At 36.6% G+C, this 13022-nt stretch overlaps 1 protein-coding gene and 2 pseudogenes across 2 annotated transcripts; all 3 read left to right on the forward strand.

Annotated features, from left to right (window-relative positions):
• Positions 1-652: 652 nt before the first annotated feature.
• On the forward strand, positions 653-1918 carry LOC103337667 (uncharacterized). Its single transcript, XM_008240834.3, has one exon. It carries the CDS (start codon positions 948-950, stop codon positions 1761-1763), a length of 816 nt encoding a protein of 271 aa, XP_008239056.2. The 5' UTR covers positions 653-947; the 3' UTR covers positions 1764-1918.
• A 3238-nt stretch (positions 1919-5156) lies between these two features.
• LOC103337665 (hydroquinone glucosyltransferase pseudogene) lies at positions 5157-6869 on the forward strand (annotated as a pseudogene).
• A 4442-nt stretch (positions 6870-11311) lies between these two features.
• LOC107881589 (hydroquinone glucosyltransferase pseudogene) lies at positions 11312-12901 on the forward strand (annotated as a pseudogene). Its single transcript, XR_016128446.1, has one exon. The product of XR_016128446.1 is annotated as a hydroquinone glucosyltransferase pseudogene (transcript).
• Positions 12902-13022: the final 121 nt, after the last annotated feature.

Genomic DNA, 13022 nt, shown 5'->3' on the forward strand with positions numbered 1-13022 from the left:
TATATTGGAGGAAATCGAACCATAAACCTAAACAATTTTGACAAACAAGCACTTGGAGGATACGACGACACCTTTTCATGTTATGTACCATATTAAATACTTGAACAAATTCGATCTGAAATCTTAGACAAAGTCTAAGCAACGTGCCCATCAATCAACAATTAATATAAAACGAAGACGCATAGAAAGGGAATAAATATATATAATTACAATAACATATTATTATACGTGCTTCTGCTGATTTGTATGAAACAAAAATAATGGAAAAAGTAGTCACTCGCTTCCATTACCTGCAATTCCTAATAATTATTTTTAAACTAAAAATTATTTTTATCCGGGACGTCGGACTTAATATTAAAAAAGAAAAACTACCGGGACCGATGGTTTTTTTTTTTTTTAGTCACAATTAGATGTTTAAATGATTTTCAATTTATTTAAATTTTAAAATTTTGAGATCGTTGAAATAAAATTTATAATAAGAAAACTGGATTATGACCATATATATATCCCGAAAAGAGAAAGACTGGTTGTTGTTTAGTTATCTTTCCTTTTTGTTTTGTATTGTTTTCTGTTTCTTGTCTGGAGATAATAAGATAAGACAGGAAAAGTCAAAGGTAACTCTGTCTCTCTCTCATTTTCAATGAGCCGAGGGCTTAATAAATGGAAAGCTTGGACACGGCAAAGGCCTGAAGGTAAAGTTATGGTCCAAATATGATGGCCGTGAACACTGTGCAATTTGCAAAGCAGGTAGCTGCCACCTCCACCTCCAACTCCACCTCCCTCTTTTTAGTTTCATGTCATCATAACTCATAACTAACGCGTTTCAATCTTCACCAACCATTTTTTAAACCCAAACTTCTACATATACACATCTACAAAACTTCTCGAGCTTCCAAGCAGCACCACCTCTCTCTCTCTCTCTCTCTCTCTCTCATATTAAGAAAGTAATGGAGGTCGGTGCTTATACCTCAAGCGGCAAAGAGCACTTATCCTCAAATCCGCGCAGACGCTCACAGCAAGAGTTTGACTCTCATCCTGGCGTTCCGATGAACCAAAAGAAATCACAAGAACACAAGGCACATCAATATAAAGTGATGAAAGTCGGAGAAGCTTACAAAGCAAGTGGCGAAGATAACTTATTACCTTCAAACCCTCGTCGTCGCTCACTGCAAGAGTTCGACTCCCGTCCAACCCTGAATCAAAAGAAAGATCAACAACACGATGAAAATCAATCTAAGGCCTTGGTTCTCAACAATTCCAGGCCGGTGTGGGATTGTGGCAGCTCACTCTACGACTCGGTAGAGCTCGACTCGTTCAAGCGCCAAATCAACTCGGCCATATCATGCAGAACCATGTCAATGCCTCATCTGTCTGATCGCCGAATTCTTCCTCCTGCTCCTCCTCCTTCACAGCCAGCCATAACAGCCTCCGACAAAAAACCCTCGTCAAACAAGCTCTCTCGCTCGATTCAGAAGCTTCTGAGGTCCGTGTTCAAGCCAAATAAATCAAGCAACAGCAACAACAACAACAACAACAATTCTGATGTCGTTTTTAGAGTACCAGATCATCCGCAGGCCAACATCAAGGACGGGTTTTTTGTTGTGTACGACAAGACAGGTGCACTTACGACAATTCCTGAGGTGGTTCCTCATGAGTTTGATTTCGGTGGTCTCTCCCCGGAGATTGGGGCGTTGGTCAGGAGGACAACCTCGGAGCGATTTACAGCTACTAGTACTTCTAATATTGGTATTTCATGTGCTTAATTAATGAATATATAGTTTAATTATTATATAATTAGCTATAAAATAATACTAATTTTTGCATATATTATAAGTATTTAATATGGCTTTTACAATTTTATGTGTAAAGAAAAGAAGAGATTAATGTGTTATGATCGATGTTGTTAGTTAATTATTTATATGATCATGTTTCTTGGGGTTTATAACTTTGACAAGTTCATCCATTTGTATTATTGACTGCTTTATGTGGTCAATGTATATGTGCCTCGGTCAATTGCATGGCTTCGATCTAGGTTTAAATATAGTATTTAACTCACACCTTTTAGGCTACTTGTTCTTTGTCCAATACTCTTACAGTTGTCGCCTCAAATCCATCACATAAATTTCATTTACGAGAGATTTTCATTTCTCCTTTGTGAGAATTTTATTTGTATTTTTTAATTATTCTGATTTTACAATCTTAGTTGAAATGCTTTTGTCAAAGTTTTTTCGTTCCTGCACGATCGTTAATAGAGACACACTAGATTGTCTTAATTTTAATGTTAGACCGTTCTGTTATTGTAATAGCCCTTTGTAGTTAGTTTGTATTGGCCCTCTATGACTATTTACTTTTTAGTAACTAAATTATGAATGTAATTTTAGAATTTGTCAACCAAAAACAAAAACATAAAACATAGTCTAGCTAGCATCACTACCATGACACAAGTACTATGCATGGGTTTAGTTGGAAATAAATAAATAAATAAAATTGGCAAATAAAAATCATATAATATATCCATGATATTTTACAGAATTGTACTTTAATAAGAAATAGTAACTAGACAAAATCTATTTGCCAATTATCATATTGGAAGAAATTGACGATAGAGATAGTGGGTGAAATGTATCTATCGAGTTTCGAGTGTATCTTTATCATCATATCATATGTGATGAAAGCGGTTTGAACTCTTGTCCTTATTCAATTAAGGACCTAATTAGAGGATGATGATGGCGATAAAAATATAATAGTAACAAATATTAATAATTTATTAACAGAATTTATAACTGAGAATGAAATGGAGTAACTATGGTGGGACCACGTAATATAACTCGTATAAGCAAATATTTATTAATACTGTATGCTTTTAATCTTAACGCCATATTATCGCACACGTCATAAAATCTTGTTTGAGTACCACACAATAATTTCTTAACAGGTGAGTTTTATATGCCTTCATGTGTCCAAAACCAGTTATGCATGTTGGTAGAATGGCAGTTGGGACCAGGTTGTTTATGTAGAAGGCCATTCTTGCACATCTAGGTGGGTAAGCCTCTTAAATTTTAGACCAGTGACCTATCGAGATCAGTGTCCTCCTCATCAAATACATGACAAAGTGAGTAAATGAGCTATAATTTGGGCCAAGTACAATCTTCAAAACTTTCAAAATTTCAAAACCCAAAAAAACAAAAAATCAATTCATTCTCACTATGAAGAAAATTTTGTATTTAAGAAGAAATCAATGAAGAAAATCATTTTAGTCCTTTCCGTTGGGATCGAATCTGGCCCAAAATTGGTCGAGATTGGGCTTTTCATCATGTCCAAAACTTGACCCAAAAAGAAATAAATTGCTTTTGGAAATTCTCTATCTTTTGGTTCCTCCAACATAACATAATAGGCAGCATTTGAGGAAGAACAGAGAAAAGCTTATACGTCCTTTTCTAGGCTTTGGATTCGTGTTCTTGAAAAGAACTTGAGGGTTAATTTTTCATATCAAACTTTATTGTATTTGAAATTAGAGATGCAAAGTCGGCAGATTAGGCCATCCGCAATGGTTGAGGCTCTAAATATGGTGGATAGAACCCCATTTAGAACTTCGATGGAATATTACGGGCTCTAAAGGTATCTTTCTTATAATGGGGTTCTATATCCGGGGCTCTATAAGTTTTTTTTTTAAAATTTATGATGTAATTTATTCTACGCATTAATTTTTGTTGTTGTTAACTTATTTTGTTTTAATGTATGTTTATGTTATATTAGTATTTTTTTTTACTAGCATTTCTACCCAAAAAAAAATTTAAAATTTGGAAAAGATTAAAAAGACATAATTTGAAAGTAAACACAATAAAATATAAAGTTCAAAAGTTTCAAATTTGTACTTAAAAAAAAAAAAAAAGCATATTTAAATCTAGAAACATAGAACAATTGAAGTATTTCCATGAGAGAGAGAGAGAAGAAAAAGGGTAAGGGTGGGGGGGGGGGAGGAAGAAGAAGAATGAAACAGTAAACATAAGGGGAAAAAACAAAGGACCGTTGCAACATGAAAAGTAATTTTTAATACTTTTCAATATGTAGGGCCCGCTGATTTTTCATGCTTTTGCAGGTTTAGTTTTTTAAAATGTGGGGCCCACTGAGGCTCTAAGGCTTTATACAAGTCCACAGATTTAGGATTATCTTCGGCGAGTTTCCTGATATAGAGTCCACAGATTTAGGACTCATATATCTATGAGCCCTAAGGAGGTAGAGCCTAATTTAAGGCTTCCATTGGGGATGGTCTTAGATATCAATCCAATACTTATTATGCGGTTATTAGTAGTATTCATAACTATTTTCATATGTATTGACTTAGGAAAAACTTGTGAGATTCCAAAAAACAATTGTAAATTTTGTTTTAAATCAACTGATATTGTGACATACTTACATTTTCAATGGAGCCAAGAAAAGAATTAGTAGAGTTTACTAAGTACGTAATGAATTTAAACAAAAAAGAAAACAAATCTCGCGTTTTTCATGTATTCTTAATTGGATTTAAGCAAATTGATGTGAGAGAAAGTGAAAAGTATATTAAGATTTTTGTATATTTTTATAATGTTTGAAAAGTCATATGTTCTTTCAATAATACCAAGGACACGAAAGCTTTTTATTAGTCACCAAATAATGGTAGGTAATCACTTTTATTAACGAATAATCTTAGATAGTATCTATATCATACAGTGAACAACAACAACAAAAAAAGCTTATTCGATCACACACTAAAGGCAATAGAAAATGGTCATACAATGTAGCAAATTACATGGTTGTCTTCCTTATTTAAAATTTGAAATTTGTAATGAAGATGGAAGTAGACCCCTATATACTGAACAATGATACATAGTTTACGTGTGCATGATGTGAGTGGTGATATCAGATTTGAGAGAGAAATCTACCTTTTTTTTACTAAAAAAAACTTTATAGGGGTTTTGCTTTTGGTTAAAGATGAAGATATCAAAGCAAAAAGAGAAACAAAAAGCCACGCAGTCTAGGTCATGACTCATGAGCCCATGACCTTACCATCCCACCAAACATTCCCCATGTCCTTATCATCCCACCAAAGATTCCCCATGACCTTATCATCCCACCAAGGATTCCAAACCCATCAAATAATTCAACAACACAACTCCTCCTTATATTGATCTCCATCTTTCTTCCATATTCGTTCATTTCAACACCCAAAAGAGTTTACTTACACTACAATGGCTTTAGACACCCATGGCCAGCAGCAGAATCTGATCAAACCACCCCATGTTGCCATTGTCCCAACTCCAGGTATAGGCCATCTCACTCCCCTCGTTGAGGTAGCCAAATTACTCGTCGTCCATCATAACTTCACCATCACGTTCATCATCCCAAACGACGGGTCACACTTGGCACCCCAAAAGAAACTCCTTGAAGCCCTCGACCCTCAGGCCATATCCTACATCTTCCTCCCTCCTGTGAGCTTCGATGACCTCCCTGACGACGTTATGGTCGAAACAAAAATCGCCCTCACCTTGACTCGGTCCCTCCCCGCTCTGCACGACTCACTGAAGGTCCTAACCGAGTCAACTCGTCTAGTGGCACTTCTTGTTGATCTTTTTGGTGCTGATACCTCTGATGTGGCCAATGAACTCCACGTGCCCCCATACATATTTTTCACCACTTCAGCCTTTAGTTTGTCGCTTATATTTCATTTCCCACACCTTCACGAGACCACTACTTGTGAGTATAGGGACTTGCCTGAACTAGTCCAACTTCCGGGTTGTGTTCCCTTCACGGTCGAGATTTTATGGACCCGGTTCAAGACCGGTCCAATGAGGCCTATAAAGTGATGGTTCGGATGTGCAAGAAGTATAAGTCGGCTGCTGGGATTGTGGTCAATAGCTTTGTGGACTTGGAACCGGGTGCTTTCAAGGCTTTCAAGGAGCAAGGACAAGGTCTTCCACCGGTTTATCCGGTTGGACCAGTAATAAAGATCAGTTCAGCAGATGGGTTCGAAGGGAATGAGTGTTTGAAGTGGCTTGATAAGCAACCCAATGAGTCAGTGTTGTTTGTTTCATTTGGGAGTGGGGGAACTTTCTCACAAGAGCAAATGACTGAATTAGCCTTGGGACTTGAATTGAGTGGGCAGAGGTTTATTTGGGTTGTTAAGAGCCCAAATGAGACAGCTAAAAATGCAAATTATTTTAACGTCCAAGGCTGTGAGGACCCTTCTGGTTTTTTACCACATGGGTTTTTGGAGAGGACCAAGGAGGTAGGTCTAGTGGTCCCATCTTGGGCCCCACAAGTCCAAGTGCTGAGTCACCAAGCAACGGGTGGGTTTTTGACTCATTGTGGATGGAACTCAACATTGGAGAGCATTGTGCATGGTGTGCCTTTGATTGCTTGGCCACTCTATGCAGAGCAAAGGATGAATAGGGTGCTCCTTGTTGATGGTTTGAAGGTTGCTTTGGGTGTTAGATCGAATGATAAGGGGATAGTGGAGAGCCAAGATATTGCTAAGTATGTTAGGGGCCTAATTGAAGGTGATGAAGGGAAATTGCTAAGGAACAAGATGAAAGGGTATAAAGAGGCAGCCAAATTGGCTTTAAGTCAAGAAGGGTCTTCTACCAAGTCACTTGCTGAGGTGGCTCAGGTATGGAAGGGCCTCAAGATCTAATCTAACCTAATGTGTCAATTAATAATGGTTTCATTACAGATTGAATGAACATATGTGGTTTCCTTGGCCTTTATTTTAATTGAAAATAATTTGTTATCTTTTCCTACTTCATTTTGTCATCAAAACATTACTTTCCATTATATGTATCGTTTTTGGATATCGACGTTTGATATGTAATTAATAAAGAACTTGTAGCTCATCATGGTATTTATATTTGAGTTCTGACATAACATTATATTCGATGTAAACCTCACATTGAAATTATATGTTAAATGCCTTATGTTTCATTAAAGGTGGGTGATTGCTATCATTAGAATTTGTTAGAGCATCCACAATGATACTATATATTTCTTAGCTAAAAATATAAGAAAACTATTTTAGGAGCTCTCTAAAAAATTTCAACTCCAAACCATACTCCATAATTTGGAGAGTCATAAATGCTATAACTCTTTTTTGATTAGTATATTTCTATTAAAAAATAAAATAAAAAATAATTAGCATGAAATAAATGTTTGAAATACTCATTAAATAAAGCAGCATTAAATTATAGGGAGTAACTAGAGTCATTTTTCTCTCCTCAGATTTAGGAGCTCTTAGAGGACTTCCTATTTTAAGAGATGGATAGGGAGCATGATTAGAGTTGTATTTTTCCAAATATTCTCTAAAATTTGTCTAAAAAGGTGGTTTAGATAGCCAATTGTAGATACTCTTAAAGAACAAGATGTAAACCTCACATTGAAATTTCTCCAGGCTACAGTTAAAGCCATGATGATCGTTAGATTTTTTTTTCTTGGTTTTTTTGGTAATTTTCAAAAGCGAAACATAGACTTTGGACTAGTCAGGTATTAGAGCATCTCCAATGCTAGATATGCAAATTGGAGATGCCACCTCGGCTACTTAAAATATTTCCACCCTAATAGTTTATTCCAGGCAAAAGGTCTTATAGGTTTTAAAATTTATTTCCACCGTCCAATTCTTATTCGGACAAGAGATAGGCTCCACCAAGCGGGAGGCAAAATGAGTTTGAGCTGCTGTCGACGGGCTGTGACGTTAACTTTAGAGATGGGATATGCGACTTAGATTAGGATTATCTATTTTAATATGTGGCTTAGATTAGGATTATCTATTTTAATATGCGGCTTAGATTATCTATTTTAATGCACAACTTTGACATGCAGAGATAAGCAGCTACCGAACAAAACCACTTACGTTGACTTCATTCGTAGACTCATCGCTTGAAAAAGGTAGATGCTCAATTAGGAGAGTAATTTTTGTATGTTCATATGTTCATTCCTCGACTCACCACGTGGTTTAGTTGTTTGTGTTTTTTTCTTATATATTTTTTTTTCGTTTGATATAAATCTTTATCAATCTTCGGAGGTGCAATTGGTCAATCATAATTTTCAAAAGCGAAACTTATAAAAAATAAAAAAATAAAAAAAGGGAAGAAGACAGGTTTGTCAATCATAGGGAATTTGTACTTCCCAGCTATAATAATCCGATACATTTAACTTAGTTGATTTTGGTTTTTCGGAGGAAATGCTATAATGAGCTTGGTGTGAAGCTTGGTTACTCTTCTAAGAATTTAAAATGATAAAAATATTGGTTGAAAACGTAGGGTATATTGGATTCACTTTCCTGAAAGTTAAAAAGATTATCATATAATACAAACACAAATTAGGTCAGTTGGCAGCTCGACCCATTGCACCAAAGTGCAAGTACTCAGTGGTGGCTGCCTACCCCAAATTTTTTCACTAAAAAAGAAACCTATAACAAAAAAACTCACGCGCTTTCTCTTTTTTTGTTTGGTATGAAAATTGCTTTCTCTTATTGGGATATTTCTCCCTCAAATAAAGCAGCCATTGCCATGTTGGTTTCTTTTTTCTTCTTCTTGTTTTAATGGCTTTTAGAAAATAAAAATAAAATTTTTGCGCTCTTTCAAGGTTTCAAATTTTACAAAATTAGTGAAACACCCATTTCTAGACATGAAACTATAAATATACCATACACTATTTAAAACATAGAAACACATCCAAAAAATACTCACAACTGACAGCTGTTACATTTTTTAGTTTAATTACTTAAATGAAATACCTTTATTACCCATTTAGTATTAAATTAGTTTTTTTTGAAAAAATTTGGGTCCTCTCTCTCTCTCTCTCCCTTTTCTGCCGATCAACTCGGGCTAAAGCCCGAACCATTTGCGAGCTCAAAATGTGGATTTCAAGTTTTCTGGCGACTCCGTTGTTTCCGTCGATCGAGGTATGAAATTTTATCTAATTTTCGTGCTCAAGCTGTTTATGTATGTGGTTAGGATAGATTTTGGAGTTTTGGAAATTAATCAATACATCCTAGTTTGACCAACGGCTTTGGCAATGTTAGGATTACTCTGGCCACTTTTTGGTCGAGGTCCAAGACCAAAAATTACTCCCCTTGTTAGTCTGAATATGTTGGTATATGTATTGTAGGGACTTTTTCGATTTTATTGTAGTCTGATTTGGGTGATTTCATGTTTGATTAATTAAGTTGCTGGTTAAGTTTTCATAATTTTTACAGCTTTGGAGTTTAAATTTGAAATATAGATCCAATTCTTGTTGATTTTATACGTTTATTTTTGTTATTATCGATTTGGAGAAAAGCTATTGGATTTTCTAATTTCATTCTAATTTGTATTAGATATTCGTTTGAGTTTTAAATTGTGATTTTAATTTCTTTTTGTTTATAATTTGGATTGATTTCAAATTCAGTTTGGTTGTGGATTTGCTTTTGTGTTTTGGTTTGAGTTGTGTTACAAATTTGTGATATTTGATTATGTTATCATATTAATTGAGGTATGTTTTTTTCAATTGAATCTGAGTATATTCGTGTATTTTCTGTTTATGCACTATTGGTTTTGAGTCGACTATAATTTCTGTTAGGTAAGTGTTATTACCTTATATTGGAACTTTGACATGCATTAGAAATATGATTTCATAGGAAACAAGCAGTGTTATTACCTTATACTGGAACTTTACAGTGGTAGACATGCATTAGAAATAAGATTTTATATGAAACTAGCATTGTTATTATCCTATACTGGAACTTTACAAGGGGTAAACATGTATTAGAAATAAGATTTCATAGGAATCTAGCAGTGTTATTACCCTATCTGAAACTTTACAAGGGGTAGACATGCATGAGAAATAGGATTTCAGAGGAATCTAGCAGTGTTATTACCCTATATTGGAATTTTACAAGGGTTAGACATGCATTAGAAATAGGATTTCAGAAGAATCTAGTAGTGTTATTACCCTATATTGGAACTTTACAATGGTAGACATGCATTAGAAATAGGATTTCATAGGAAACAAGCATGTTATTACCCTGTACTGAAACTTTATAGTAGTAGACATGCATTCAAAATAGGATTTCATTGGAAACAAGCAGTGTTATTACCCTATACTGAAACTTTACGGTAGTAGACATGCATTCAAAATAGGATTTTAGAGGAAACAATTAGTGTTATTACCCTCTACTAGAACTTTACAGCCATTAATCAACATGAAAGTAAACTAGCAGTGTTAAGAATGAGTATATGACTAAATATCTCTTTCTTTTTTGAGTTGCTGAAAACCGACTATTTTATAGTCATATGCAGTTAGTCCAATAGTGAAAATCCAATATAGTTTCAAAATTTTGTCTTGGATTCGAATCTAAAATATTGTTATTATCATAGACTAGAACTTTACAACAATTAATTAACATTACAATAAAGGTTTGGTTTTTAAATGTCTTACCTTTGAAGCATTTTCTTGTTGAAATTGTTCTCTGAAATTTTATCTTTGTTTTGTATCTGGACGTTAGTGTGTGGTGTTGATTTTTGAAAGTAGATCAAGCTTGGTGGTAGTTATGGAGTTTCAGTTTGCATAAATGATGAAGACGGTGAAATGAAGAGATGTTTTGCAGAGATGGTTTAATGAAGATGCATGCTTGAAGTTACTGTTTTCAGTTTTGTGTTGTAATAAAATGTTTGGACTTTTTGTAACCAAAAAAAAAAAAGTTTGGGCTTTTATAAAATTGGGTTGGGCTTGTTTTGGGTGTTTTTGAGTTTTTTTTTTCTTTGGGTATCAGTAATTTATAAAACTTCCAATTTCTTATATCTTGTTTTTATAATTTAACTCCTATTTTGGGTATATTAGTAAAGTTTCCTTCAAATTTCTCACAAAACAAATAAGAAATACTTTATTTTAACTATTCTACCAAATTGTCACATGATATTCCCACGAATCTATCACATGATCGATGAGAGGGTAATTTTTGTACGTTGATATGTTCATCATGTACATTAACTATTCATTCCTAGACTCACCACGTGATTTAGTTGTTTATATATGTTATATTGGGATGGGAGGTACACTTGGTTACGCTTCTAAGAATTTAATATGATAAAAATATTGCTTGTTTCATTTGGCAGTGGCTGTGTAAATGACTAATTAGCCTTGGGGTTATCAAATCATACAGATGGAGCATGATTGTCTTGAAAATACCTTTAACACCCCTGTCCAACGGTCCCAAATCCTCACTCCTGATCAACACCCCCATCCGACAGTCAACAAAAATCTTCCTTAAATACTTAGGCAAACACAAACCCCACACAAATTAAACCAATCATGGAATTAGACACCCAGCAAAAACTCAACCCACCCCATGTGGCCATCGTCCCCACTCCAGGACTGGGCCATCTCATCCCCCTCGTCGAGCTGGCCAAACGACTCGTCGTCCATCACAACTTCACCGTCACCTTCATCATCCCGAACGACGGGTCGTCCATGACCCCGCAAAAGAAAGTCCTCCAAGCCCTTAACCCTCAGTCCATATCCTCCACCTTTCTCCCTCCCGTAAACTTCGGTGACCTCCCGGAGGACGCTCAGATCGAAGCACGAATCGCCCTCACCATGACTCGGTCCCTCCCCGCTCTACGCGACTCTCTCAAGGTCCTAGCTGAGTCAACTCGCCTAGTGGCACTTGTAGTTGACGTTTTTGGAGCGGACGCATTTGATGTGGCTAATGAATGCCATGTGGCGCCCTACATATTTTGGTCGACGAACGCTATGGCTTTGTCTTTTGGCTTTTATTTGCCGTGGCTTGATGAGACCACTTCTTGTGCGTATAGGGACATGCCTAAACCGGTTCGTTTTCCAGGTTGCGTACCATTCCACGGTAGGGATTTTTTGGACCCGGTTCATGATAGGAGCAATCAAGGCTACAAATCCACACTTCGGATATGCAAGAAGTTCAAGTTGGCTTCAGGGATTATGGTAAACAGCTTTACAGATTTGGAACCTGAAATTTTTAAGGCTTTGAAGGAAGCCCAAGGATCACAAGGGTTTCCACCGGTTTTTCCCGTCGGACCGGTAATTAAACTCGATTCAGCCCGTGTATCAGATGGGGATCACGAGTGTTTGGGATGGCTAGACAGGCAGCCACGTGGATCAGTGTTATTTGTCGCGTTCGGGAGCGGTGGGACCCACTCACTTGAGCAGATGAAGGAGTTGGCTCTGGGGCTTGAAATGAGTGGGCAGAGGTTTCTTTGGGTTGTGAGGAGCCCAAATGAGACAGCTAAAAATGGTACTTACTTTAGTTCTTCTTCCACCGCCCAACAGAAGGACCCATTGGGTTTTTTGCCTGATGGGTTTCTGGAGAGGACCAAAGAGGTGGGCCTAGTGGTCCCATCTTGGGCCCCACAAGTTCATGTGCTGAGTCACGAGTCAACGGGTGGGTTTTTGACCCATTGTGGGTGGAACTCGACATTGGAGAGCATAGTGAACGGCGTGCCGTTGATTGCTTGGCCGCTCTATGCAGAGCAACATATTAACGCAGTTTTGTTGGCTGATGATATAAAGATTGCATGGAGGGTCAAGATGAATGACAAGGGCATAGTGGAGGGCCAAGATATTGCCAGGTATGCAAGGGGATTGATTGAAGGAGATGAAGGGAGATTGCTGAGGAACAAGATGAAAGAGCTGAAAGAGGCAGCCAAAGTGGCCTTGAGCCAAGGAGGGTCGTCCACAGAATCACTGGCTGAGATGGCTGAGATATGGAAGGGCCACAATTGAGATTGGGTTTTGGTTTCTTTCAATTTTTCTCGTTTGTGTTCCAATGGAGGTTGATGGGGAAGTTGCTCCAAAACAAGATGAAAGAGATCAAACTTAAAAGCTGAAATGGCTTTGAGTGAAGAAGGGTCCTCTGCTACATCACTTGTCCATATCACTCAAATATGGAAGAATTAGAAACCTAAAGTGATTGACCCAATGCGTCCATGCTTCACTTTACAAATTACACACGACAATTGTGTGGTTTTCTTGCCTTTCGT

This window comes from Prunus mume, linkage group LG7 (assembly GCF_029339155.1).
Source record: "Prunus mume cultivar Tortuosa linkage group LG7, ASM2933915v1, whole genome shotgun sequence".
Taxonomy (NCBI): Eukaryota; Viridiplantae; Streptophyta; class Magnoliopsida; order Rosales; family Rosaceae; genus Prunus; species Prunus mume.

Bases quoted from the DNA above. Each gene is read 5' to 3' on its own strand.
- LOC103337667 (XM_008240834.3), top strand. From the start codon at position 948: ATGGAGGTCGGTGCTTATACCTCAAGCGGCAAAGAGCACTTATCCTCA.